A 27355-nucleotide genomic window follows, 5' to 3' on the forward strand; every position below is an offset into this window, starting at 1 on the left:
ACAGACGTATATTCTCTATATAATATATTAATTACGGCACACTGACATTTCTGTACCGCCAATTATCATTTCTTAATTCACATTGTCGCAAAATTCTTAGTTTTGCTTTAATCCAACCGATGTTCGATTATTCGGTTTGCTCATGGTCTTCTACGGTAAATAAAAAATTAAAAACAAAATTACAAACGACTCAAAACAAAATGGTTTGTTTTATAAAAAAGTTAGGTCCCCGATCACATATAGGTTAATCTCAGCTAAACGACGTTGGTATGTTAAAAGTCCAAGATCGTGTCGAATTTCTTAGAGTCTGTCATGCTTTTAAAATATATAATCATTGTTGTCCACCTTATTTATGCAATAGTTTTATTAGAATTTCAGACAGTCATAATTACAATACTAGGGGATGCAATTTTAATTTTAGAATTCCAACTATCAAGCCAATGGCACATTTACCAATTAACATTAAGGAATCACAAACTGTTTGTTGTTTTAAAAGTAAAGTTAAAAAGTATCTACAGGAACGTACACTTGCATTAGAAACTATTCAATAAGCGCTACTTCTATATTTGATAGTCTTATTGTTAGTTTTTTTTATTAATTATTATATGTTTCATTGTATGTCTTTTTTGCTGTTCTTTCAAAGGAACTCATTGGAAACAAGTCCGTAGAGGACTTTTATGAGTTATCCTTGGCATCCTTCTTGTTTTATTCATGGTTTTTTATATATGCTATTTTTAATTGTATGTCTGTGATTTTTTATGTACTGATGCCGAAATAAATCAAATCAAATTACAGTACATATAAATAGAGGTAAATTATTATAGGCCTAATGGCAATGCCTAATATAATATTTAAACGTGTTTAGAAATGGCCATTTTAAAAGGCACAGTCCTTCTCCGAGACCTGTGAAATATAAAACAAAAAACATTTATTGATTGATAATAAATATTTATTAACCAAATAAAAAATATCCACATAAATAATCTAGTTCCTAAAAAATATCAATTAAATCTATATATAAACGAAGAAAATGTATATCCCGCTAGCATGCATCCCGCTCCATACAAAATAGACCGATTTCATCAAAAGTATAGCTCTAGCGGCGCGCCATACAAAATACCAGAAGGTGATTTTATCGCGACCGATTTCAAATGCGACCGATTTCAGACGCGACCAATTTCATCGTATTAAACCAAAAAATGTAAGATTGATTGAAAAAAAAAATTTATTAATAACACATTATGGCCAGAATGGAGCCGCCACTCTGAAGACTGTGTAGGCAGGTCAAATAGCTTTGGCTACCTGCTCACCCGCCCGCCAAGAACCTTCCAATACCCGCCCACCATGCCAGGCCAAACATATCTTTCTTTCTTGATAACATAATAATGATGGGGAAAAGGTGGTCCCGATCGTCTTCAGCGTTGGGCCCGATCGTCATACCAGTTGGGCCCGATCGTCCAGTGTTTTCAGAACCACGTTGGGCCCGATCATCTTACCAGTTGGTCCCGATCGTCTTAGCGTTGGGCCCGATAGTCGTTTGTGTTAGGCCTATATAAAATAATGTGCCACATTTCATCATTTTTAATTCCTAGTGCTAGTGTCAACGTGCTTTTCTTGCGTAATTAATAATAATAATAATTTAATAATAGTCTGTTCTTATATAGCGCATATAAGCAGGCTCTCAATGCGCTTTACATCAACAATAAAAGGTTAATTAGATTTTTTTCTGATTTTATCATAATTTTCCCCTAATTAACACTACTGGTTTTAAGAATTTCTTACCAATACTCTCGATTTATGAATAAATGTGATTGATTTTGATTGTTATTATTATGTTGTTTGTATTCGCGTATTTATTTATTTTTTTATTTTCCGAGAATGTTTTGGGCCCGATCGTCTTGGTTTTTGGGCCCGATCGTCTGGGCCCGATCGTCTCTGGGCCCGATCGTCTTTCACCCTTGATGGGCCCGATCGTCTCACGATTTGGGCCCGATCGTCTTGAAGTGGGCCCGATCGTCTGGGCCCGATCGTCCGTGGTCCCGATCGTCTGATAACCATAATGATGAGGAGGCCTATAGGCTAGGACAGGTAGCCTAGCTAAGCTAGGCCTAGTCTCTATAGAATTACACTATAAACTATACACACAGGAATCAAATTAAACCACATAATTTACCTATGACTTTGTCAATGTGTACACATATCAAAGCCTACGTATAAGTAGATTTGTCGATTACACTTTCAAATGTACAGTTAATTTTCACTAAACATTTTCTTCCAGCTTCTTCTGATCTTTTTTATGTTATCACTTTTTTTCTCTCCGTAAATACCTGTTCAGGAATCCCCCTGGCATCATGTGCGTTGGAAACTGCGTTTCAAAATCAAACGCGTCATATTTAACTTAGTACGTCATAGAACAATTTATTAGATAGTTCGTTACAAAATACACAAAACGCAAAAATGCTTTATTATAACGCGTCGCTCCATCGGATTTTCCAATTTCTTTTAATATAGAAATGACGTAACCGACTATAAATACTGGTGGTGCGTACGTTTAAAAAGATTGTTCATCATTACATCATGTCATTAGAATCATTTTATCGTGCGGCAGAATTTCCAACAAAATGGAAACTTTTTTCAATTAATTCTTTACTCCATGATTAGGCTATTGATAATACGTCCAACGTCCTAATTACAATACAAAGGACTAATTTTAGAAAATGGAGGTGATGTATAATACAAGTGGTGTTTAAAAAAACCTATTTCCCCTACCTTGATTTTTCTAGACTTTTAATATGTTCATATAGGGACCTTATAGAAATGCATTGTGGTGAAATAAATTCTGTTGCAATTTTTTCAACCATATTTCATAGTTTTCCTGTACAACATACAAAATGGCAAGGCTATCAAAAACGTATTTTAACACAACTGAATTTAGTAGATTAACTGAACCTGCAAGTACGAATTGGATCAAGCAATTTTTTTTTTTTTTAACAGCGGCTTATAAATAAAGGTGCGTTCAATAAACTACTAACAAGGAAAACAAAAAACAAAAGTACAGTTTAACCTACTATTACAAAACCCCAACATACACTACAATCAAGTGGTTAAAATTACAATACTGTAATAAAAAGAACAATGATGCTCTCAGCAATTGATCGTTTGGGCTCTTTTAAGAGCCCAAATCATTAACATTAATTATGTATAAACAAGGTTCAGAATGTGCATAACTACTTATTATTATACTAGACAAGACTATTAGAAAATGTGAATTTAAAGTTTAACGCAAGCTATCATTAGTACAATGCAGCTTATCTATTAAACTAACGAGTAGGCCAAATAAAATAGAGCTTTAATTATAGTTAATTATTTGATTGTAGGAATTTTATATAACTTATATAGGCCTAACATTAGGAATAGTCTACAAGGCTAAATTTATATAATGGGAACATTCAATTCAAACGTCATTTAATTCTTGATATGTAACTATATAGAAAATGTAATAGCGTGGCGGGCAAACTACGCATCTCAAATTATCTACATTTCTACCAACTAAAGGTATAAGTTTTTAAACTTTCAGATATTATACCGGTACTTTAACTGTTAACATAGCACTAAAATCCCACCACTGTATATAAAGTTTGTCTCCAAAAAAGTTGAAAGTTGCCGCAGCATTCAAAAGTGAGTTTTATGAAACAAATTGTAATATAATGTGTGGAGGTTTTACTGTATTAAAGACTCTACTCGCTTGGTTGATTGACTATCACAGTTGTTTATTGGATCAATAATACGTTATAATACATGATACAATACAATACAGCATAATACGGTAATAAAGAAACATGAACAAAGCATAAGTGATGCTGTAAGTGAGGTGTGGCTGTGTGCTTCTGAGGAAGTGTCGGTAAGGTGTGTGCTCCAAAAAATGTCTATGAGGTGTCTCTTCGAAGAAGTGTCTATGAGGTGTGTCTGGGCTCTTCTGAATTATCCCCCTCTTCTAATTATTTCATATTTGGAGACTTTATTTATTCATCATAAATTGCCACACTTATAACACAATAAATAAACAGGATGATGTATGATAATTGTGATAGTGAAAAAGAACATTACAGTTTTTACGGTCTAAAAGAATTTAACAATTTGGACCTTCTGTTCATTGGCATATGTTATTACATCATATCTGGTCCTAAGTCTGTCCAGGCACCGCTTGGATGGGAGTGATGGATTTTATCTGGGGAGGTTACAATGACGGATTGGCCCTGTCGAATTTCTGCTTAAAACTGTCAATAGTTTTATGATGGGAACGGTCATAGGTCAAATCAACTGTTTTCTTTGGGGATCTAATTATTATGCCTAATGGACATTAAAACATCTGGACAATTCCTTCCTTGGTAAACTCAATTGAATTGTGATACTAAGGTTGAATTTTCAATTATAAATCTATATCATTACATTACATTATGTACATATTTTATTTAAAAGTTTTTAATTAAATTTTATCAATTTTTTATCAAGTTTCCAAATTTATTTCTTCTGCAAACTCATGACAACCAATTCAAGTCAATATATTCATAGGCATATTATCAAAATAAAAGATATACATTCTAGGTTAAAATTACAAAACATAACACTAATTTTGTTACTGGCTATGAGTCCATTGCTTAGACATTCAATTAGCTAGTTTGATTTGCATCTTAATTCTTAGTTTAATACAATTTCTCTTGAAGTTAAGTATTATCCTCTTTAGCAACATCTTCCACTAGAATTGTCACAGGCAATGATCCAATGTTTGTAAAATATTAATAATCATTTTTCTGGCTGTTTTACTTTATCGTTTTGATTGAGCATTTTGCTTATTTTATTTTGTATCGCCATTGAGATCCAGCTACCGATACCCACAGCATTGTCATTATTTTCAGTAATATGGATTTATTTTATACATATTTTTCAACATTTTCTTTTTTGCAACAATTGTTATATTTTAATATTCCAATTGTTTGTTTTTTTCTTTGTTAAGAATTTTAAATGTATTGTTGAATGGATGCTAAATGAATAAATGAAAAAAAAAAATGAACTATATTTGCATATTATATACAACATTATTTTCATCATCATTTTACATATTTTATAATTTTATTAAAAATATTCTATTAAATAATAATAAATCAGCAATTTACTGTTTAATGTAAAATTTTCTCTCCACAGTTCAAATCTTTGTGGTGAAAATATATGTATACCTCTCAGCATTCTATTTGAAATGAGATGGAGCATTACACATCATAGTCGATGTGTGTGCTCCTTCAGTGTGCTCATATGGGACTGGAAAATCGACCATCAGGCTTGCATCTTGATATTGGTTTAAAAAAAACCCTGCGTGGTAAAGTTGTAAAGTAACGTATAAGACCAAACTTGCCATCCGTTGCAGCAGCGCAATCAGTATCCTAAAGAAAGTGACGTTTAAAAGTATGATTAAAAAAATGGTACAGAAATATTTACATAGCGAGTCTTGGCCGGTTGATAACAACACTACATAAACTCTCAAAGAAGCTTAATAAAATATAAATATAAACAAAAATATAAATAATTTTGTGGTGGGACTGGTCAATGCATTACAATTGTTGTGTGGGTCCATGTTAGTATTGTAATGGGCCTGGTCAACCCATTACAATTGTTGTGTGGGTCCATGTTAGTATTGTGGTGGGCCTGTGACCCATTACAATTGTTGTGTGGGTCCATGTTAGTATTGTGGTGGGCCTGTGACCCATTACAATGGTTGTGTGGGTCCATGTTAATATTGTAATGGGCCTGGTTAACGCATTACAATTGTTGTGTGGGTCCATGTTAGTATTGTGGTGGGCCTGTGACCCATTACAAGTGTTGTGTGGGTCTAGGCTAGTATTGCAGTGGGCCTGGTGAACGCATCACAATTTTGAGTATCTTTAGTAAAAGAGACCTTGTAGTTTTCATTTTCTCTTTAAGATCAGATTCAATTGTTGGATGCATCATTTATAGAGGTAGACTTGGTATGATGCACTTGCTAATAATTGTATAGTACCTTTAAATAGTTCAGCCAAATCTGTCCTGCCAATACTATCCAGAGCTTCAGTAAGCCTTGATTTAAAGTCAGTCTCAGTGTTCCTTAATGTCTTCAACAAATTTGATTTGTCAAAGGTTGTATAGGTTTGCCTTGATTTGCTTTTTATACTCAAATATGCTTCCAGTGCCTTTACATCAAAATCAATCAATCTTTCTGCAATCATGTCTATAAATTCATCTGAAACCAAACTGTTGTCATCCACATCAACCTCCATATTCTTTTCTTCATCTTCTAAAGAGAAAACAAATTAAAGCCATGTCTACACTATCAAACTAGTTTGACACACAATGGTTAATGCTTTTTAATTTGTATAGCTCAAAATACAAATAGTCTCTTTGCGTGATGTGCCCAAATATACATGGCAGTGATATCATCATGTCCATATATGGGCACAGCATATTTTGTTGTTACATAAACTTTAATAGTGTAGACATAGCTTAAAGATATATTGTCCCCCTAAAAAAATATTTTCTTTAATTTTTTTGTTGAATATGTTATTTTAATGTCACTTAATAGTTATTCACTCTCACAAAAAATTGGGTCTGAAAAAAATTTATTTACCTGAGAAAAATGTAATTTAAAGCAAAAAATGGTCAAATTGTCTGGAAGACAATGAGTTTTTGGGTAATTTAACTGTTTATTTTGTCTTTTTATAGGTGAAATAATTTTTTTTCCCCGTTTTTTTTCTTATGGAAGTGAACAACTTCATTAAAACTGCAAAATAGCCTATTCAAAGTCCGATTTTAAAAATCTTTATTTTTCATGATTTTGGGGGACAATACATCTTTAAGGTTAATAATCCACTGAGAATTATTTTATAAAAATATTACTAAAACCTTATATCAACTTAAAGGGTGAACTTGCTGAGTTTGCCTTCCCTCTAGCTAAATGGTAATATTTTAAAGACCCCTTCCCTGCAATTTTGGACGTTTTTTGGAAAATAATACATATATATCACTTTAAAAACATTAAACCATGTCATTCCTTGTCTTAAATGTACGTTTTATGGTAAATTATGATAAAAAGTGAGAAACAATGCACTATCTAAGTAGCTCGCGGCGATCAACCTCTCGTGGACGGTCTTAGGCCTAGCCAGGCTTAGTTTTGTAGGCCTAGCTGGTAAACATCGGTAACGTACGAACATCGTACGCTAGCTATATACCTAGCCTGACGTTGTATAGTTGCTGCATTAATTGTCTTTCTATTTTTTCCAGACTCCGTTGATACAAATTGGGGAAAACCCGGTATTTTCGCTGAAAAGTTAGGAGTCTTCAATTTGTTTTGGCCTCACGATCGATCGAAAAGTGGGCGAATTACAGGTGAAAAACAAAAATATCAATCCGCGCGCAATGCATTTTGGGATTTATAGCGGGCCGCTATAATTATTATAATCGACTTATTTTTCACATTTTTAACTAATTAATTAATATAAGTACTGAACTCAGTCTATAATATAAGTGCAATAAATGTGTTTTTACTTGTCTTTGACCTGTAATCTCAATCAATCAATCAATCAAAGCAACATTTATTTTCTCCTTTCATATACAAAATTGATTTCAATGAACAATATATATTTAAACAAAATTTCGAAAGAAGAAGGTACAAGCCCAGAAAGATGAAAAACACGTCTTGTGGAGGGCGTACCTATCTGACACAGACAATAACAATTTGAAAAAAATTAATAATAAATAAATAAAAAATTGACCGAAGAATAGTTAATATTTGGAAATAATGTGACTTTTAAGTTTAGATAAAAATGATTTACTAGAAACAGAGTTTAAGATGGGGAGTGGCAGATTGTTCCAAAAGTACCGCATATATTCTTCTGGAATAATGAAATTCATCATTAAAATCAGTGATAACTAAAATAAGATGAGCACTGAGCACTACATTTATGCATTTAGCACTTATATAGTATTCAAAATCATAAACCAAAATATATAGACAATATATATATATATATAGACGAAAATGAAGCATAACATTTTTGGCCTAAATTTAAAGCACAGGGCAATATAATTGTATATTTGACATCTAGAGAGCAATCTTCTATATAAAGGTAGTGTAGTATATTATTGTAATAACTACAGTACATCCTAATTCTCTAAATAATCCCTATTAATAAACTACCGTAAATCAGTAACATAACTTGTCCACTTACTTGAAAAAACCTCTTTTAGAGCCAAATCAAAACCATATCTGCTCAATAAAGTTATTAACTTTTGTTTCTTGTCTTCTGCATAAACTTGCTGTGCTCTCCATGCTAAAAGCATTGCTTTTATTTTAGAAAAATGGGTTATAAATTTCTTATCAAAATACATCATATGTGAAGGTTTGAAATTTAGTGCTGTGCGTACATTCTCTGGGGCTTTTAGTTGAATTGCGAGTTTGTGAATATCCCCATCCTCCAGACCTAATGACAAAACATATATATAAAGTTTAATTTCAATTATTAAAGTTCACAATTTGTGACTTCCATAAATTTGCCTATTGTTTTGCTGTTTCATATCTTACTGTTATTCATGTATCAATATGACTAATCATGTAGAAAAAAAGAGGTATCATATGCATGCAATAAATAGCAGTAGAGGTACACTATTACACAAGGGTCATAGATTTGTACATTCCTCATTTCAACAAATAATTTCTCTAGTATATAGAAAATGTATACGAACCCCCAATCAAGTGTTTGGCTAGGTCATCATAGCCACAGCTTTTAAGAGCCTTTGCAAATGTACCAAGTTTATCAGTCTCTGAAGGCTGTCGTTTTTTCCAGGTCATAAATGCTTGGTGAGCCTGTTTGGACTCATTAAGAGATGATTTCTTGATTTCTATGATTTCTTCCTCTGTCAGTTTAAGCTTTCTAGCAATATCCTGCCATGATTTTGAAAGTTCAATTGAGAGTTGTTCTAGGAGGTTAGAGTCAAGTCCTGAAAAGAAAATCTGAATATCAACATCTTTTATTGCAACAAAATGGAATCAAAATCAGTTGTTGCTGTCACTACCGGTCTCTCACACTTCTGACTCAACAAGGCCATATACATGGCTGCAGTCGCGTGGTCAAATCTGAGTACAGTTAGACCGACTAACCGACCGACATAGTAAGCTGTAGAGTCGCGTTTGCACGCGTCTAAAAATAGGTATTTTGGATGATAAAGGAACACCTAATTACATCTACGAAGTAATTTGGGCATAACGACTAGAGGTCAGGATTAGGCCTATAGATATTGTATATTATAGTAACAGGTTCTAAGATTAAGAGGGGAAAACAAAGTTTAATAAATAATATTTTACCTTGAATCAAAAATGTTGACACAGATCTTAATTCAATTTGATCAAGAGCAGAAGCAAGAAATGACACTTTATCTGATGCATGTGATTGGGTTGTTCTCCAAATTATCAGTACTTCTAAGCACATTGATTGCAGATCATCACGTTTCCTTTTTTTAATCTGTTCAATGTTAGACACATTTAGTTTTTCAGCAAGACTCTCCCATCTGTATTTAGCTTCTTGTGCTACGAATCTTAAAATATCATCATCCAAACCTTTTAGAATAGTTTTTAAAATAAATTATGATAAAAAGAGCACACAAAGAATACAGTTCCACAAAGCATACTGACTAGCTTCTGCCAAATTCTGGCAGAAATTAAAGTAGTGAGTGTCACCATTGTACAAAACATTGCAGAAAGTTTGTACCTGATCCTCTTTATTTATACTGTACACACAAAACCTTTTTTTTTCATTTAGTCACAACCAATGTAGTGAAGTCATTGGCCTGGTCATTGGTAGATTTAGTTTTCAGACTTATTTCCTACTTTAAACCTCTACCTTGGAAACTTGGTCTTAGAGTAAAATTAAACTCAAAACTCTCAGGTAGGCCTAAACAAATTTCCAGGTCTAAAATACTAAAATCAAACTTTCATTCAAATATATATGGATCTAAAAGTTTATGAAAATTTACAAAAATATTACTAAATGAGAAACTAAATGTACAGTACCTTGGAGTATTTCATTACAGAGCTTGTCTTCGCCAATCTCTTTACAAATTTGTGCAAGTACTCCAAGCTTATCTATCTCATCCAAATGATCTTCTTGCCAAATGTGAAGCATATGCCATAGTTTCTCCTTACAAGAATAAGTCTTTCTACTTAATTCATCAAGTTTCTTTTGCGGTATTTTAAGTTTTTTTCCAAACTCTAACCATCTTAGTGACACAGTACTTGAAATCTTCAACATCAAGTCATCCTCTACCCTTGTGACTAATAAAAAAAAACAATTTTTAGATCAAATAATATATTTAAAATGTTTGTAGGTTTGAGATAATCTTTCTTTGCAATTTTACTATAATTCACCAAATATGATAATATCAATCCGATATTGAGGAGAGCGTGACTCAAGGTCAAGCGATATAAAGGTCAAGGTAAAACTTCAAAATTGTTCTGATCGAGCTAATCCTTATGATGAATCTGATGTTTTAACTTTATTTGAAACCTGCTCTACTGCAGGATGCTTACTAGTAGTACACAATTTGATGACATTTTCCATCAAAAGTATTACTGTTGCATGGCCATAGCATAAGCGCTTTGTGGATATGTGCGCTTTATAAATCTTATTATCTTATCTTATAGAAATCTTGTTTCAAAATTAAAAAATGTTGAATACCTGTTTGTTCCTCATTAAATGTTTTCTTTGTTCTGCTACTTTTCGAGTAATCTACTTTTTGCCATTGATGTGATACATTATCTGAAATTATAAATTAGCAGACATATAAAAATCTATAAAAGTTCTACTGTACTTGCATCTGGATTTTAAATTTGTTAATCCTGGCCAGAGTCATTTAGTCATGCACAATTGAGAACAAATATTGTATATATGCATGGATATATTATGGACAGAAACATAGAAATACCTTTCAATCATAATCTCCATCAATTAATGTGCTTGTAAACTGTTTGAAAATAGGCTAACTGTAATTACCTGCTTTTGCTTCATCCCCATATACTTTAGACCTGACGATTTTGCTCCTTTTACCCACTACTGCAGATTTTGTTATATTATCAGGTGATGTGAAGCTAATTACATTTTAAAACATTTTTGCTAGGCCTAGAACATTTCACCATTTTGTTTTGGCCATGCGTGAACAGTGAACACAAAAGAGGTGTTTTATTAGACTCTTAAATAATATTGTTTGGATCTCCAAGAGAGAATGTACTAGGTTGACTGTGGCAGTACCTGCTTTTGACTTGACTTCTTCTTCATGTACTTTGGACCGGTTGCTGGGTCCTTTATCTACTACAGATTTTGATGATGATAGTAAGTTAACAAAACTGTCAAACATTGAAGGTTTGCTAGATTTATTCCCTGAAAATAGTAAAGAAAACAATTCCCATAGATAAATAAATATACCGTAAATAGGGCAATGTAAATTATGAAAAACAATTTCCTTTTTCTCTCTCATTTTCAATTGTTCCTGGTTCTGGTTAAATACAATCGTTCTCACTAGATTTTAATCTTTCCAATAAATTGTTATGGCATGACTTTCTGACTACCTGATATACAAGCGATATCACATCTTACAACAACCTTCATACCATAGGATACTTTAGTATAGTGAGAGAGTATTTTTTGTTATATAAGAGGTTATTTAATTTGTAGCATATAGGTTTATAGATTTTATTTATTGTTGTCTATCAAATAATTAATACAGTACAAAGTTTTAAATATTTACACTTTCTACTGTACTACCTTTTGAGCATTCTACTTTGTGGGTTTATTTTATGAAGAAATGTTGACATTTGAACTAGAATTAGAGCATAATGAATGTTGCAAATTTGCTCTGAAAAAAGCGGTGATGCATTCTGAAAATACATTTGAAATCAGTGAAAATGTAGAGAATTTGTAGCATTAAAAACTTCAGAATCACTTTGTAAATTCAAACCTTGAAAGAGAGAAGAAGATGGTTTCAAATAATCAACTGGCAGAAGTGCTAGGTTAGGTTGTGGTTTGAAAAACACCTGATCACCGATCCGTCCAGTATAATTGAGTTCTTTCACATGATCAGTGTCATCCTGAAACAAAGTATCAAGTTTACAATGCAAAAAACAGTTTCTCAAATAAAGTATTGCGTGTGGATAGAGCTTGAAAATATACTTTAAGGCATGGCACCAGTTAAAAATCAGAGGCACAAATCAATAAGCTCCACAAAAAAAAGAACTATGAAAAAAATGTAAGGTAGACTCAGGTTTAGAGAAGACAATAATATGCAGAATGGATATAAGTAAACTACATAGTATGGAGAATACTTACCTGCCATATACTGAAACAAGAGATTTTTTAAGGTTTGATTTAAACGTTTGAAGATTTGTTAATGATTTATAGTTGCTTTCATATCAGACAAATTGTGTACAAAACCAAGGTGTATCTGTATATTTTACACCAGAAGGAGAAATATTAATACTGCGTTCATTAACACATTATGCATTATCTGTACATAGGCCAAACAATTTTTACAGTACAATTGCATGATTGCTTTGTTCATAAATAGTTTCACCAAGTTCTCAGACTGTATCTATATTTCTCCAGTATCATAGGAATATTCCGTAAAATATTACAGTTACAGCATCTCATGTATTTCACATGAGATGCTATACTGGGCAAATATTGTCATGTGTCAGTGGCGGATCCAGCATTTTGAAATAAGGGGCACAGGGCCTGAAAGTAGTGAAATGAAGTGCTGAACTTGATGTCCTATCATTTGCATTACAATTTGTGAAATTTAGAGGCGCCCCCTCCCGCCCACCACGCTTGAATCTTCCCCTGTGTGTGGAGATACAGCACTGACAGTAGTTTATAGAGATTATTGGCCATCTGCTCCCTCTCAAAAAAGCAATAATGACATTAAGATATAGCTTGAGATTAGTAAATAAAAAATCAGACTCACAAATTCAACTGCAGCTAAAGTTGGGCTTTGATGTGAAAACAGATACTTCACCACGCCTTGTTTCCCTTTATCTCCTGTCTCATTAGTGAAGCAATTGACTTTAGTTCCAGGTTTGAATGTATTAATAATAGGATTTGGCTGATAAAATACCAATTTGTCAAAAGGCATAAACAACCCGCAATCCATCTCACAATTGAAGTAAGATTTATGACAAAACCATCCATCAGTTGAACCATACCCTTTGTGTGACTAAAAAATAAAAGACAACATTTTACCAATTAAAAGGAAACAATTGAATTAATAAAAAAGATAGCCTATTGAAAATAGCGCAAGTACAAATAATAATTTTTTATGCAATTTAATATTGTTTTAATAGTAAAATGAACATTTCGAATTGGGACAATGAAATACATTAATATGGTAAAGTATATGTCTAATTTAAAACTTACAAGAAGTTCGACACCAAATAAGATGCCTTTTTCATCATCAATTTTGTCTTTGAATCGGATAACAGCATCTGCAAGACACTCTCTATGCTCTGTTTTGATAGGAACTTTGACATTTTCACCAACTTTTGCTTCCACGGCTTGATGGAGCTTATAACCTGCTAAAAAGGCCTCAATTCTTTTAATAAGAGAAGGAATTCCAAGTAAATAATCCACATATTCTGCTTCTATCTCTTTAATTTCATGACAGTCTCTCGGAAGATCAAAAGAAATTCCATCTCGAATTGTTGTCAAAAACTTGAAATCTGTATTAATATTTTCATCATCGTAACACTTCAAAAGAGTTCCTTTACAGATCTTCTTCCCTTTGTTCACACCATTTGCCACTTCAAAGTCTTCAATAACTATAAAGTAAGTATTACTAGAGGTGGCCATACTGGAAAAATAGTTGAATTACACCTAAAAATGAATTAAACAATCAGGAATAAATATTTTATTAGAAGTCTTCTTATGTATCCCACTTAATATTATATTTTTTTGGTCACGCTATATCAGTCCAGGTGATGCAGTTATGATTTGTTTCTAGTAAAAATTAATCCATTTCTTTTTCCTTTTTTTTATATTTACATTCTCACTTTCCGGATATAATATTCCTGGTGGTTTTTGTTTTGGTTTTTTTTAGTACCCGTTTCTGTCATTTAGGTCGCCTACCACTAGTTCTATAATTAGTAGATCTAGGTAGGAGTTTAGTAGTAGGGGCCTACCGGAAGTATGGCATGATCAGGCTTAGAGAGCCGCGGTGCCATATTTAATTTATTAATAACCCCATTTTATTACGCATGATTTATTTATCAGGCCCTATACATTATAGAACATGGAGGCATGGTATAGAAGCTAGTAAGTACAATTACTGTGTCGGGCTGTTTATGTGAAGTTGATACCGTTATTTCAACTTTCAATTGATTTAACTACTGTATAATAATATGTACTTACCTCTACGTGATTATAACTAAATTAGAGTTTATTTTCAATTAATCGGGAGTCTTCATAAGTTGTTCTATACAACGAGTCGCTATGTCGCTATGTCGCTATTGGATTTTCCAAGTGCTTAATATAGTAGAAATGACGTAGCATTGATTCCGACAGACCATTGGTGGTCATAGAATTAATTATTATTATTATTGGTTATAGATTAATCTACCATATACTGTACTGTAGTGTAATAATTTTATTAATTAATTTTTCTAATTGTTGGAAAGACAGGCGTTACCTTATGTTAATTATGTATAGCAAAATCCAGACAGTTGGCAACAAGTAAGTAGATCACGCGAGGACATTGAAGAAACGGAAAAAAGCATTAACACAGTGAAAAAAGTGGGTGAGGATTACACATATAAGGGTAAGGAAAATAAAGAAAAAAAATTATTGAATTAATTAAGAAGGAAGAGCAGACTGGTAGAAATTGTAAAACTAAATTTTGGTGACAAGCATCGAACAGGATATTTACACATATGACGTTGAAACGGATGTTTATAAAATTACTGAATAACAAATAGTATAATGGCCGAGGCTCGGATATAATATGATGAAAAAGATACCAAAAAAAAACAACCTGAAGAAATTACAGTAGTTTTATTTTTTGGATTATACATTTTTATATGGAAAATAGCAAAACATTGTAATTCCGAGTATATTTTATGGATTCGTATAAAAGTCAATGTTAATTAATATATTATAATTGGTGTAATTTATCGACCACCAATAAACTCTTTTTATACCACAAATAACATATTTAATCTATCTAATGAATATTCAGATTATATTGCATATTATTTTGTGGTTGAAGATTTTAATGTTAGAACTGGAAACGAACATGACGTTATTGTAGATTATCAATACCGTCTGTAGGATGGGATAATGAGGCTTATAATATCGATAATATATCTGATATTGAAGCAAGGTACAATATTGTTCAAACTTCAAAGGCATGGCATTGAAATATTAGACTTCTGTAAGGAAACCAATTTAAAAAAAGATGTATTGTCAAAAACATGAAAAATGAAGATAAATTAAATCAGACTTTGCATATGTTATATTATGTCAATGCAATATGTGTTGTTGATTATCTATTGAGTGCAATTGTCAATTTCCAATACTTAACAGATATTGAGATTGACAACAGGACTAAATCTGATTATTTTCCAATTGTTTTTTCTTTAAAAAAAATCGTAAAAATACACATACGATTTATATAGAAAAATCCTAAAATAATGTATTTTAAATGTCCCTGATTTATAGGTTTTGTTATTGTTTGAACTCACCGCCGCATCATAGATGTCCAGGACAATCTACGAAAGAAAACTTTGGAGTGAGAGACACTAATAATGGTTTCTTATCTTTTATTTAATTTATTGAATTGAATAGAATAGATCTGAAATCACGTGCTGCTATGAAGTTTTGATTTTATATGATGTCACCATTAGCCAATCAAAATGCAGAAATCATCATATTCTCCATGGATTGTGCCAATGAAAAACGGGAGCGGTGATGCTCAGTGCTAAGCAGTGTCAGGAAGCACGTACGTACACATTACACACGACCATCCATGATACCTATGATAAGTACAGTACACAGTTCAGAGAGAGTGGTACAGTATATACCGAGACGAGGGTTAGTAGGCTAGGCCCACAGACATATTTCTTCTTGCGGTGTAAATTACGACAGGTGATACGGTTTACAGTATATAAACAGATATGGTGGACAACGAATTTCCAGATACAATCCATACTACTACGACCACAACAACGACAGGGACTACCGACGATGGATATCAAACTCGGCGAAACCAGGGATCTATCTTCGATAACATGGACCGGGCATATCTGCGGTCACGCCCCGGCATTATAAACATCATCGTAATTGTAAGAATCTCATTGGGCCTAGCTTCTACTGTAGTGTACTGACCCAAGCTCTTTTCTAATTACTGGTTAATAATACTGTACTGGTTAAGTATTATTAGCCTATTAAGTATTAGGGTCCTACTAAAAAACTGCAATGCCAACCATTGTTAATGTTATGGTATAATATTTTTGGTCAAATGTTTCTTGAATTGAATTAATTATATGGTATTCGTAATTAGATCTGACTGAATTGCTCTCATTAATGTCATAAATTAATAAATACTGTTTGTTGTTATTAATAATTCAATGTTAAAAATAAAAACATTATTTAACAAATCCTGTAATCATTTTTTTATTTATTATTTTTTATTTATTTATTTTTGTTTTATTCAATCGAAACCAACAGCGATAATTACCGCCATTAACAGGTTTGATACAAACAAATAAGAGAATGAGAATTAAATCTAAATTCTTACAAAAACCGTAACAATTACGTGAATATTGTATCACCGGGGATCCTACTTTGATGCATAATGTAGGCCTATCCATGGAGGTATAACATTAATTTTATACCTCCATGGCCTATCTATGTTTTACATTTCACCTGAAGAGTGCGGCCAGCTACATGCTGGTCGTACGAAACAAATTTGTAGTGATTAAAACAATGAAGTAACCAAGTTTTCTGCTGTTATTTTATTTATATTATTATATATATATGTGCAAACACAAAACCATTTTTTTAACCCATCCTTCTGTCTACATTTTAAACAAAGTTCAAATGATTGATCAATGTAGGCATAGGCTAGTTTGTATATAAATTAATATAAAACATTTTTGTTAATTGATAAACTGTTCAGAAAACATGTGTATGTTTGTGCTTTTTCCTCCAGATATTAGCCTTCTTTTATTGGGTTATTCTGGTAGCAGCAGATTGGTGGGATTTAGGATTCATGGTTACTGTTGGAATATGCTCAATGATACAAACAGGCATCTATTTTTTCGTTTTTCTATTCAGAATCAATGAGAAAATTACATTCATCGCTTGGGAAATGTCTGTAAGTTAATTATGCTTTAAAATTACAATACCACTTTAAAAGCAAGTATAAAAACTAAAATTTAAAGCCTGGATGTAACAATATTTCCTTTCATTATTTATTCGGTCTATTTCAATATGTACATAACAACAAAAAAATGAAATTGGGGAGACCAGGGTCAACCTAAGTGAACGTAATCACTGTAGCTGAGCCGGTTGACACAACCCCAAAGTCAGTTTACACATAAATAACACAGAATACATTTAAAGTGAATAAAAATGAATGTGAACTTTTCTAATGAAGGCTGATGGGCTTTCTAGGTAAATGTTCTTTTCATTATACTGTACATACAATGATGCCAGTGAAGTTGTAGTTTTAATGCCACAACATTTTCCCAGCATATTTTCCGGCTGTATTCACCATTCACACTTAGGCCAAGGGAAACACTCACTGTACTCTTAAAATTAAATAAAATATCCTATCCAAGTGAATGCAATTTAAGGAAATACTTCATAAATATTAATTAAGTGAAATACTTTCCCATTTTAAGGGAAATATCTCACTTAAGTGCGATTGGTGAATATGGCCACTATTTTTAGTAACTTCCAATTTCTCAAGCCTCTCATTCTCACTCACAGCTACAAATAATATGTCCGTAGATGCATTAATCGAGAGGGGACACTCTTTTTAACACATTTGTATCTGATATAATAATAATAACCATGGTATCTTTTTCTGAACGTAGGAATTTATACTGCACTGTGTGATGACAGGCCTGTACCTTTTGTCAGCTATTCTTACCTCTGTTGAAGCTGGACAATCCAGAGGATATACTGCTCATGGAAAACTTGTATTTTGCACTGTAAGTACTAATTGTATCATATTTTTATTTATATTATATTGTTGAATTCTCTTCAATGGATAAACTATAACTTACGCCCTAAGCCTTAAATGAGACTTAGGAATAGTGGTGAGTTACCTGACTTAGGCAGGATTGAACCCTGGACCGTGCGTTGCTCATTTGAGGCTTAATGAGCAGAGTAAAAAGATTTGTGAGTTAGAACCCTGACCCTAAGACAGGATTGAATCCTGGATTTGAGATATGAAAGCAAGCATATAAACCACTAAGCTACTGCTCCACTGTAAATCTTGTATTGCAGCACCAACCCTCTGAAAATGAACTGATCCAAAAAGTTAGGCTGTCTAAGAATTGCGGTTTAAGAAAGAAATCTTCTGATTTTGTTTGCAGTGAATGTATAATTTTACCAATATATTTTAATATATTCTACAGCTCCTTGCTTGGATATTGCTTTTACTGTATGCTGCAAGTTTATATCTGAGCTACCACTCTTGTACAGCATATTGTCAGAGGCGTAGTGGAGGTGGATGTCCAGCCACAACAACAACTACCACCACAACAAACACCACTGTAATGGTTGTTGAAAGCGCCCACCAGCAACAATACCCTGAGAAGGTAGATCCCTACGGCCCACCACCTGCATACAGTATTTGAATAAGAATTTTGTACTAATTTGACTTCTCTTCTCTTTGTATTAATTGTCTTCTTTCTCACAATTTATGTACCTCAGTCACCCTGTACATTGGTAAAGCCTACTTTGCATTTCATTGCGCTGTGGTATACTTTACTACAGTACTGGCATAAAGAATATCATGTATGGCAGTACTTTACTGTATGCCATTTGTACAGAGTGCTGTGAGATACAGTACTTTACTGCATGCCATTTGTACAGAGTGCTGTGGGATACAGTACTTTACTGTATGCCGTTTGTACAGAGTGCTGTGGGATTCAGTACTTTACTGTATGCCATTTGTACAGAGTGCTGTGAGATACAGTACTTTACTGCATGCCATTTGTACAGAGTGCTGTGGGATACAGTACTTTACTGTATGCCGTTTGTACAGAGTGCTGTGGGATTCAGTACTTTACTGTATGTCGTTTGTACAGAGTAAAAAAATGCTCAATTTTATACAGGTTGCATTGTACACATTCAATGGGTAAACATAAACTTTTCACCTGTCAACATTTGTGGCACATTTATATTAGATAAATGTGCCGCCTAAGGCCAATTTACACAGACGAGAGGTATCGGTATTAAAAATATAGAATCTATGTTACTCTTTATGACCATTACACAAAGCGCAGAGCCGCCGGGCAGTTTCCGCTGAGATTGTACGTGGGGCAATCTATGCGGTTTCTGCTTGCCGTTACTGCTCATCTGTGTAACTTGGCCTTTATGCTTTCCCCAAAAACAAACCTTGCTTAAGCTTGCATTTTAAATACTTTATATAAATGATATAATGATGATGAATATGATACACATGTCTAAAACCAAACTATGTGCTAATATCTAGATTGGGGAAGTTCCACCCAACTGATACCTACCCCCTTTAATAACAACCTAGCAACTTTACCGTAAACCATATTTTGACAACGTATATGATTTCAGAATAATTTCGAGATTTATGATATTGTTGCACGCGCTCACCGTACAGCCGTCGCTGTAAATTGCTGTGACGTCAAATGTGCGTAGCAAAATCTACCTCATGAGTTTTCACTGTTAAGATACAAGAGATAGGTACCCGTCATTTAAATTGCTAATTTGACCTGCATTAGGCTTAAATTTGCCAAATGTTTAGTCTGTTATTTTGAAGAAACACTTCAATATCCAGATAGGAAAAAGAAACAATAAAAAAATTTAACATTTATATTTTTAAGATTTATTTAAAAAGTGTGTTTACTAGAAATTTTCGCACTCGGCGATATTATAAATCTTGCAATTGTTCTGAAATCATATGTACATCCCTAATAGTAATACGTTGTCAAAATATGGTTCTCGGTAAAGTTGTCCTTTAATGTGTAGTGTAGGTTACAGACTGCAATTCGGCTTTTTATATTTTGGCACATGGAATGGGATGGAATGTAGGCCTAGTTCTAGTAAAAAATAACTTTGTCTGCTAATGTGTTGTATCATGCTTAAACCGTAATGACCATTTAGATGCTCAACACGTTATGAATAAAGGATCAAATTATCTAAATTTTATACAAACAACATACTTTTTAATAGTTCTTAGTTTTTTTAATGACATACACTATAAAAAAAATGAGGTCTGTTTTTCTTTTCAACTATATTATAGTATTGTTAGATTATAGTAAAGGGTTACTTCTATTTTTTTTAAACTTATATTTTTTTAAATATCCATTTTCTACAAGAATGTTATGTATTTATTGGTTTCATATAAACTTTTCAAATGTATAGGGTGAAGGAAAACATTTACTGGTTTACCTTTTATCAAAAACATTACATCTGTCAACTACGCACATGTTAACACGCTTAATAATACCTCATGACATAAATGATTTTCAAAAAAAAGTTGGTTAAAATTTAAACATAGAACTTACATGAACTTTATATAGGTATTTATATATTCAGAAGTAAATAAGCAAAAATTAAAATATTTATTCATCACTCTATACTTGCCTCTCAATATTTCTTTTATAAAAATGCATGTGTATTATTAGACTAGTAGAGATCAGTATAGACAAGTAAAATAGGTTCTATTCTATATGTTAACATACTTGTTGTATGTAAAGTTGAGATAATCTCTTCCTGTTTGGAAAACCTGCATGGTGTACAACAAACATAGCATTACTAGTTATAAATACAGTATGTACTGTAGTACTGTAGTTGGTTATTTTATATAACAGTAAAATACTGTGTACATGTATTTAATTTTAAATAATACAATGTATTTAAATATTGGGATATTGTTGAATAAACTCTGTAGAGCCAACAGTATCTTTCTTCTGCTGTGTAGTTCATTCTATTAAAAAATGAAGATTCATGTGTTTTGGAGATGTGTAGCTAGTTCAGGCAATAGCCATTTTAACACAATAGTTTACTACAATATAAAATAAAAACAAAAAATGTTACATTTTGTATCCAGAGAGGTTCCTTGATAATTGGCAAGTAATAATATATAATTGAGGAAACTTGCACCAAATACACCTATTAAATCTAATCAACTATTGGTATCTTTTTTATTGTACTATAAAATATTAAAAATCAGAAAGATAAATGTCATACCTGGACACAGCATAATGGCCGCGCAAGAAAATTAATATTTTATAATAATTATTCTAAATTAATTAGTAAAGAATTCCAGCTAAACACATATTAATAGTTATAGCGCCACCTAATCGGACAATGGAATTTCGCGTACCTGGGGATCTTTGACTTCTGTGTGGGAAAATATTGTTTACCTTGCAAGTTTTTTTGACAATTGTAATTACTACTAATTTGTTTGTTGATACGTACGGTTTGTGAGCATAAAACAATAATCAAGATGGATAACCAATTTCCCGATACAATTCAAACAACAACTACTACGACTTCGACTTATCACACCACTTCAAACTCAAACAGTAGCGGTGGGCGTATCGCTGTTGACCAAGCATACCTACGCTCAATTCCATCAGTTCTTCGCATCCTCGAAATCGTAAGTGTGGATGTTGGGCCTAGCTGGCTAGTATAGTAAAGTCCTTACTTAGTCCGTGGAGGTATATAATATGTATATGTAAATATACGATATAAACATTATTCTGTTGTATTTGCTTTAGTGTAATATAATAAAATATAAACACCTGAGTCTTTGCAGAGATGGCCTCAATAATTATTTTTTTAAACACGGATGAGGCTATTGACACGGTTTTCAGTATGTGGCATTTAATGTTTTTTATTGGTGCATTTATTTAGTAATTCTTTCGACATGGTTAATTAATGATGCTGATTGCATATTATTTTTTTCTTTCATTCCAATTCCGCTGCTGGGTCTCCGTGACTAATTAATAATAATAATTATAATCAATATTAATAATTAATTAATAAATAACTATATTCTTGGTAATGTTCTTTAAATTTATCAATACATGAATAATACTACGAGTGTGAATTGTGAAATTGTATTGGAGAAATATATGATGCGTAAAAGTCATTATTTTTTATTACTCTCAAGGGAAAATTTTATATTATTGGATTATATGCCATCCATAACGAAAAATTGGAATATTACACTTTTACAGTATTAGTGATACAGGGAAGTGCCACACAGTGGAGTATGACTCACAGAGTCATAGTATACAAATAACACTGTGTACTCAGTGTCAGTGGGCTCTCTTCCCTGTATCACAACATCAAACCTCCTCTGCTGATCGAAAGTAAAATTTTATCAAGTATTAATATAAATCCACTGTACTGCTTTCATAATCATTGTCGAAAGGCAGCACTCCATTTTGCAAAAAGCTTAACATTCAATAGTATCATTGATTATCACCATTAAATATCACTTTCAGCTAATTAACCAATCAAATGGCAAGTGGAATTGAATGATAATTTTGTCTGGACTGATGATTTCACAAGTAATTTAAAAGCATGCAGAATATCTGCATGTTTTTAAATTACTTGTGAAAGATACAGTTATCACAAGCCACACCTAATCGACTGATGGAATTCCGCTTACCTGCTGTGTGGGAAAATATTGTTTACCTTGCAAGTTTTTTTTTGACAATAGTAACTACTACTAATTTGTTTGTTGATACGTATGTTTTAAGAGCATAAAACAATAATCAAGATTGATACAGTAACCAATTTCCCAATACAATTCAAACAACAACCACTACGACTTAATACCAAACTACTTAAAGACTGTGAACACACCAGGAAAGAGTGAAATCAGTCCCTGGTGTGACAGTGCACATACAACAATTTCTGACTGATGATTTTAAAGTACATTTCTGTAAATTGTTTTTGTTTATATAGGTATTGAGTTTTCTTTACTGGGTGATCCTTTGTGCTGTTAGCAGCCACAAGCTTGGTTTTATGATATTTGTTGGACTGACTGCGATGATAACTGCTATTATGTACTTTGTAATCTTTTTACTTCAGCTCAACAAGAAAGTCCCTTTCATTGCTTGGGAATTATCGGTAAGCTGGTAACATACAGTACATACACAGTATTTTGTATTTCTTGTGAAATAGAGGAGGGTTCTGGGTTGGTGATCTGGTCACCTCTCCCTTGGATCTGCCTGAGTTAAGCTCTGTCTACACTATCAAAGTTTATGTGATAAAAAGATTTGATGTGGCCATATATGGAGATGATGATGTCAAGGACAGATGGGTCATATAAGCTTCAAATTGGCCAAACATTTAATAAACCTAGTATAAATGTAATAAAAATGTCTATTTCTTTTTTAAGAGTTTTTAGGAAGGATTTTGAGATATTTTCAACTTATTTTTTTCTTTATCAATATAGGAACTGATTTCTAACTTTGTGTTTGCTTGCCTTTTCTTCATTGCCGCTATTATTACCTCAGTAAGGGCGCAATATTATAGCAACACCACAGAGCATGGAAAACTTGTCTTTTGCACTGTAAGTATTAAAATGTGGCCCAGAGCTGTAAAGAAGTTAGACTCACAATTTGATCAATTTTAGGGTCGTCTATTGTTGGCGATTGAGTATTACATTCTTAACAATTTTGTTTAGTTAAATTGCATGCATGAGTAAATAGCACATTCTATTTTTTACCAAGACTACAATTTGTGTCATTAACACAAAATCAGGTAAAAATTGTTTTCCATTAATTGATGTCATGCGAGCATAATTATAAAAGACTAAAGAAAAAACTAATTCCAGAAACCCTTAAAACTTTACCGTCAAGTGTTAAATCAATTATATATGAATTTTCTTTTATAGTTGTTGGCATGGGTTTTGACTTTGCTCTTTGCTGCTAGCTGTTTTTTTAGTTTTCGTTTGTTCCTAGCTGTACGTGACTGTCAATCAGCATCAAGAACCACTACCGCTACAACCACAAATGTAACCGCTGTTCCCGATTATGAACGTGGTAAGGGGCCAGAGAAACATGATGTGGGGGTAGGGGAAGGAGGTGGAGTTGATCAAGGTACAGGAACAGACCTCACATATTAGTGACATAATTCCCTAAAGTTTCCTTACGTGCAAAGACAGTTTGTGGTATCCTCGGAGGGATTCACATGCCTGTAACACTGTGGTAAGTTTTTATAGAGGGGAAATAGTGAACGTTGACGAATTGGGTATGGATTGTAAACAACATGTGTTGTATGCAGTAAAGTTAAAAAGTATGTAAAAACAACAATACAAAAGAGCATATTAACCTACCAGAGTGAAGAAGCTAGGCCTAACCTAGTATGCAAGTATGCAATGGTGGGCACAAGGAATAAAATCTAATTTCTCATACACTGAGCCCCCAAAGCGATTTGAGAAAACTCTCCTATGTGTATAAAGATAGGAAAGTCCACCCTCCCCCATTCCCCCCCCCCCCCCCCCCCCCAACTGTGTATTATGTCACTATACCCACTCAATCAACTGTTTGCGATTCCCCTCTATTTTATCTTGGAGGTGTCTTTAAAGTGGTGGAATCTTGAAAACTTTAATAATTTTTTATAGAGTTTCAGATAAATGAAGTCTTCAATTAGGAGACTAATATTATCTTTTATAAATGTTTGCATTGAAATAGTTATTCACATAGATATTGGTCCTCTCAAAGTTTTGTAGGCTTGTGTAGCACCTTTATACACATCTAGTGCTTGTTGGTGTTTTAATGGTGCTTACAGAGATGCTCACTTTATTGATAGTTAATTGTATCACGTGTGCTTTGTATATTTTGTGTAGAATTAGCCCATATGTATTATTAAATTTTATAAAATTATTATATTATAAATAATAATTACGATAAATTATAGTTTTTTTTATATTAATAGTATCATTTAATAATTGTTAATAATAATTATTATTAATACAATTACCATAATATTATAATTTATAATTATTATAATAATAATGATATTCTTTCTTTCTTTCTTTTATTCAATTTTATTATTATATGTATATATTAGCACCATCCCTTCACAGATAAAAAGTTAGGTTCGGAGCAATTAGGGTTTTTGTTATTTCAAGTGTGTGCTATATTTTGTGTGCATTCGGCATATTATAAAATTTCTTCCATAAAATTTATATATTCCTATTCCTAATATTCAAGTTTGTGTATTCCATGTAAAGTAAATTATATAAAGTAAATTATATAAAATGAATATAAAATATGAAATTCCTAAAAGGTTGTAAAAGATATCTTTTATACCATTTGTTTACAGGAACATTTGTTAACAGGCTAATAACAGTAGCAATGTCAAAATGATGTGCTATAGAATAGACAACAATGCATCTATTTTTATTGATTTTAGAATCTAAATCTATTACATACAGTATTTTAACAGGGGTCTCCCAAAGGAGAGATTCTCCAAAGGAGGGGTTCCCCAGAGGAGGGATTCCCCAAACGTGGGGGTTCCCCCAAAGTAGGGGTTTTAACTGACAGTATTAGTAATTACAAATTTAATAAAGATTTTCACAAAAGTGATTTTATCATGTGACTTACCTGTAAACAAGAAATTATGGCAAATGAATATTATAGTGAATAATTAGTAAACAAAAATTATGAAATTTAGTTTATTGATATTTTAGTTAACTAAAACTAATTTTGAGAGGCTTGTTAGGATAAATAAAAGTGGTGATCAGAAATTGAGAGATCGAGGTGATAAAGAATTTGACTTTGTGTGTACAAAGTCCTTATTCGTCGAAATGATACATCATACCATTTGTATATGCTGTCTTTGCCTCATCTTTCAGATGGGAAATTTAGCATTGGTCCCATGTGCAATAAAATAGGGGGCTTTTGATTTTGCAAAGACCTAGGACATATGGATGTACTATGCGTATGTTGAGTTTGGCCATTCTTGTCAAGGCCAATTTAAGACTTCTGGGTGTCGGTAATCATGAAAAAATCTAAATTGATTTTAAAGCGCTCAATGACGTGAGGTTAAAATTGGTCGCAAATCGAAAGCCCCCAATGGTCATAATGACGAGTACTCTTAGTTAGACATACTAGAGTCCCGTTTACTAGTCACGTATGACTATGTAGCAATTTTACCATAACAAATTTGCAATATAGTGTAGAAAAAAGCTTTCTTATTATAGAATTTTTGCTTCACTTTTAATGTTGATTATTTTATATTTTAAAAGGAGTACAGTATGGTATGTAGTGCATATTTTGTCTGTGTGTGAATTTTAAAGTTATTGTATTTTTTATCTTGGCTTCTACTTAGTAAAAATTAAAAATATGTGCTGACTGCAAAAAGGCTATCTACTTCCATATTAACAAAACTGGTAACTTAAATTCTTATTGAAAAAACAGGGTAAATTGTGTATGCATTGTTTCATCATACCGTAGATATGTTATATAATATCACTATTATACAATAGTAAATTACTACAGAAATCAACCTATTATTAACCAGTGGCGTAACGGCTATGAGCGCTCACTGGTTAAACCCAGGGCCCCAGAGGATGAGTAGTCCAATGCAACTACACAGCGTTGGAGGGCCCCTTAGGAGTGCTAAACCAGGGGCCTCTTCCCCCTGCGTTACACTACTGCTTATTGTGGTATTTAAATAGTACACATAGGATCAGCTCTTTTAAGGAAATGCCCACAAATACATTACTACTGTATTAGTGTTCTGAAAGAGATCCTTAAAGTTTCACTTGATTGTGCCTTCCACCTGCTGGTGCTAAACTTCCCTCCTTATAACGACAATTTGCACATACTTAAAAACAGGGAAGTTGGAACAATGTTAGATATTTTTTTATATGAGCACATTCCTTAGTAATATTGTTTTTTCTACACAGAATATTTAGTTTTAAAAAGCATAATTTTGTTTAAATATTTTTATGTTACAGTTCATAGATTATACTATTTTTCAGGGATTTTATATTATTCACATTTTGTAATGTGTAACAATGCTAGAAATCGCACAATAAAAATAAAAATACCACA

The 27355-nt window shown here is 32.6% G+C and overlaps 3 protein-coding genes across 3 annotated transcripts in view; 2 read left to right on the forward strand and 1 right to left on the reverse strand.

Annotated features, from left to right (window-relative positions):
• Nucleotides 1–27355, forward strand: part of LOC144850910 (ran-binding protein 9-like) — a 113247-nt gene that overhangs the window by 78297 nt on the left and 7595 nt on the right. The gene's annotated exons all lie outside the window — the stretch shown is intronic.
• On the reverse strand, nucleotides 5303–13916 carry LOC144851009 (uncharacterized). Its single transcript, XM_078708533.1, has 11 exons — nucleotides 13485–13916; nucleotides 13036–13284; nucleotides 12034–12163; nucleotides 11328–11456; nucleotides 10758–10838; nucleotides 10094–10354; nucleotides 9389–9640; nucleotides 8770–9024; nucleotides 8256–8507; nucleotides 6053–6325; nucleotides 5303–5438 (listed from the first exon to the last, which is right to left on the reverse strand). The coding sequence occupies exons 1-11, from the start codon at nucleotides 13914–13916 to the stop codon at nucleotides 5431–5433; spliced, it is 2322 nt and encodes a 773-aa protein (XP_078564659.1). The 3' UTR covers nucleotides 5303–5430.
• On the forward strand, nucleotides 16114–27345 carry LOC144851011 (uncharacterized). Its single transcript, XM_078708534.1, has 8 exons — nucleotides 16114–16402; nucleotides 17272–17436; nucleotides 18161–18277; nucleotides 18707–18925; nucleotides 21727–21933; nucleotides 23253–23417; nucleotides 23746–23862; nucleotides 24187–27345. Exons 1-8 carry the CDS (start codon nucleotides 16235–16237, stop codon nucleotides 24415–24417), a joined length of 1389 nt encoding a protein of 462 aa, XP_078564660.1. The 5' UTR covers nucleotides 16114–16234; the 3' UTR covers nucleotides 24418–27345.

Source organism: Antedon bifida, chromosome 8, assembly GCF_963402885.1.
Source record: "Antedon bifida chromosome 8, ecAntBifi1.1, whole genome shotgun sequence".
NCBI lineage: Eukaryota > Metazoa > Echinodermata > Crinoidea > Comatulida > Antedonidae > Antedon > Antedon bifida.

Bases quoted from the DNA above. Each gene is read 5' to 3' on its own strand.
- LOC144851009 (XM_078708533.1), bottom strand. From the start codon at position 13,916: ATGGCCACCTCTAGTAATACTTACTTTATAGTTATTGAAGACTTTGAA. The intron at 13,285-13,484 runs GTAAGTTTTAAA...TTTATTTTTTAG, and splicing joins TATTTGGTGTCGAACTTCTT to TCACACAAAGGGTATGGTTC. The intron at 9,641-10,093 runs GTACTGTACATT...CTATTCTAAAAG, and splicing joins CTGTAATGAAATACTCCAAG to GTTTGGATGATGATATTTTA.
- LOC144851011 (XM_078708534.1), top strand. From the start codon at position 16,235: ATGGTGGACAACGAATTTCCAGATACAATCCATACTACTACGACCACA. The intron at 16,403-17,271 runs GTAAGAATCTCA...TTTTTCCTCCAG, and splicing joins TTATAAACATCATCGTAATT to ATATTAGCCTTCTTTTATTG. The intron at 21,934-23,252 runs GTAAGTGTGGAT...TTGTTTATATAG, and splicing joins TTCTTCGCATCCTCGAAATC to GTATTGAGTTTTCTTTACTG.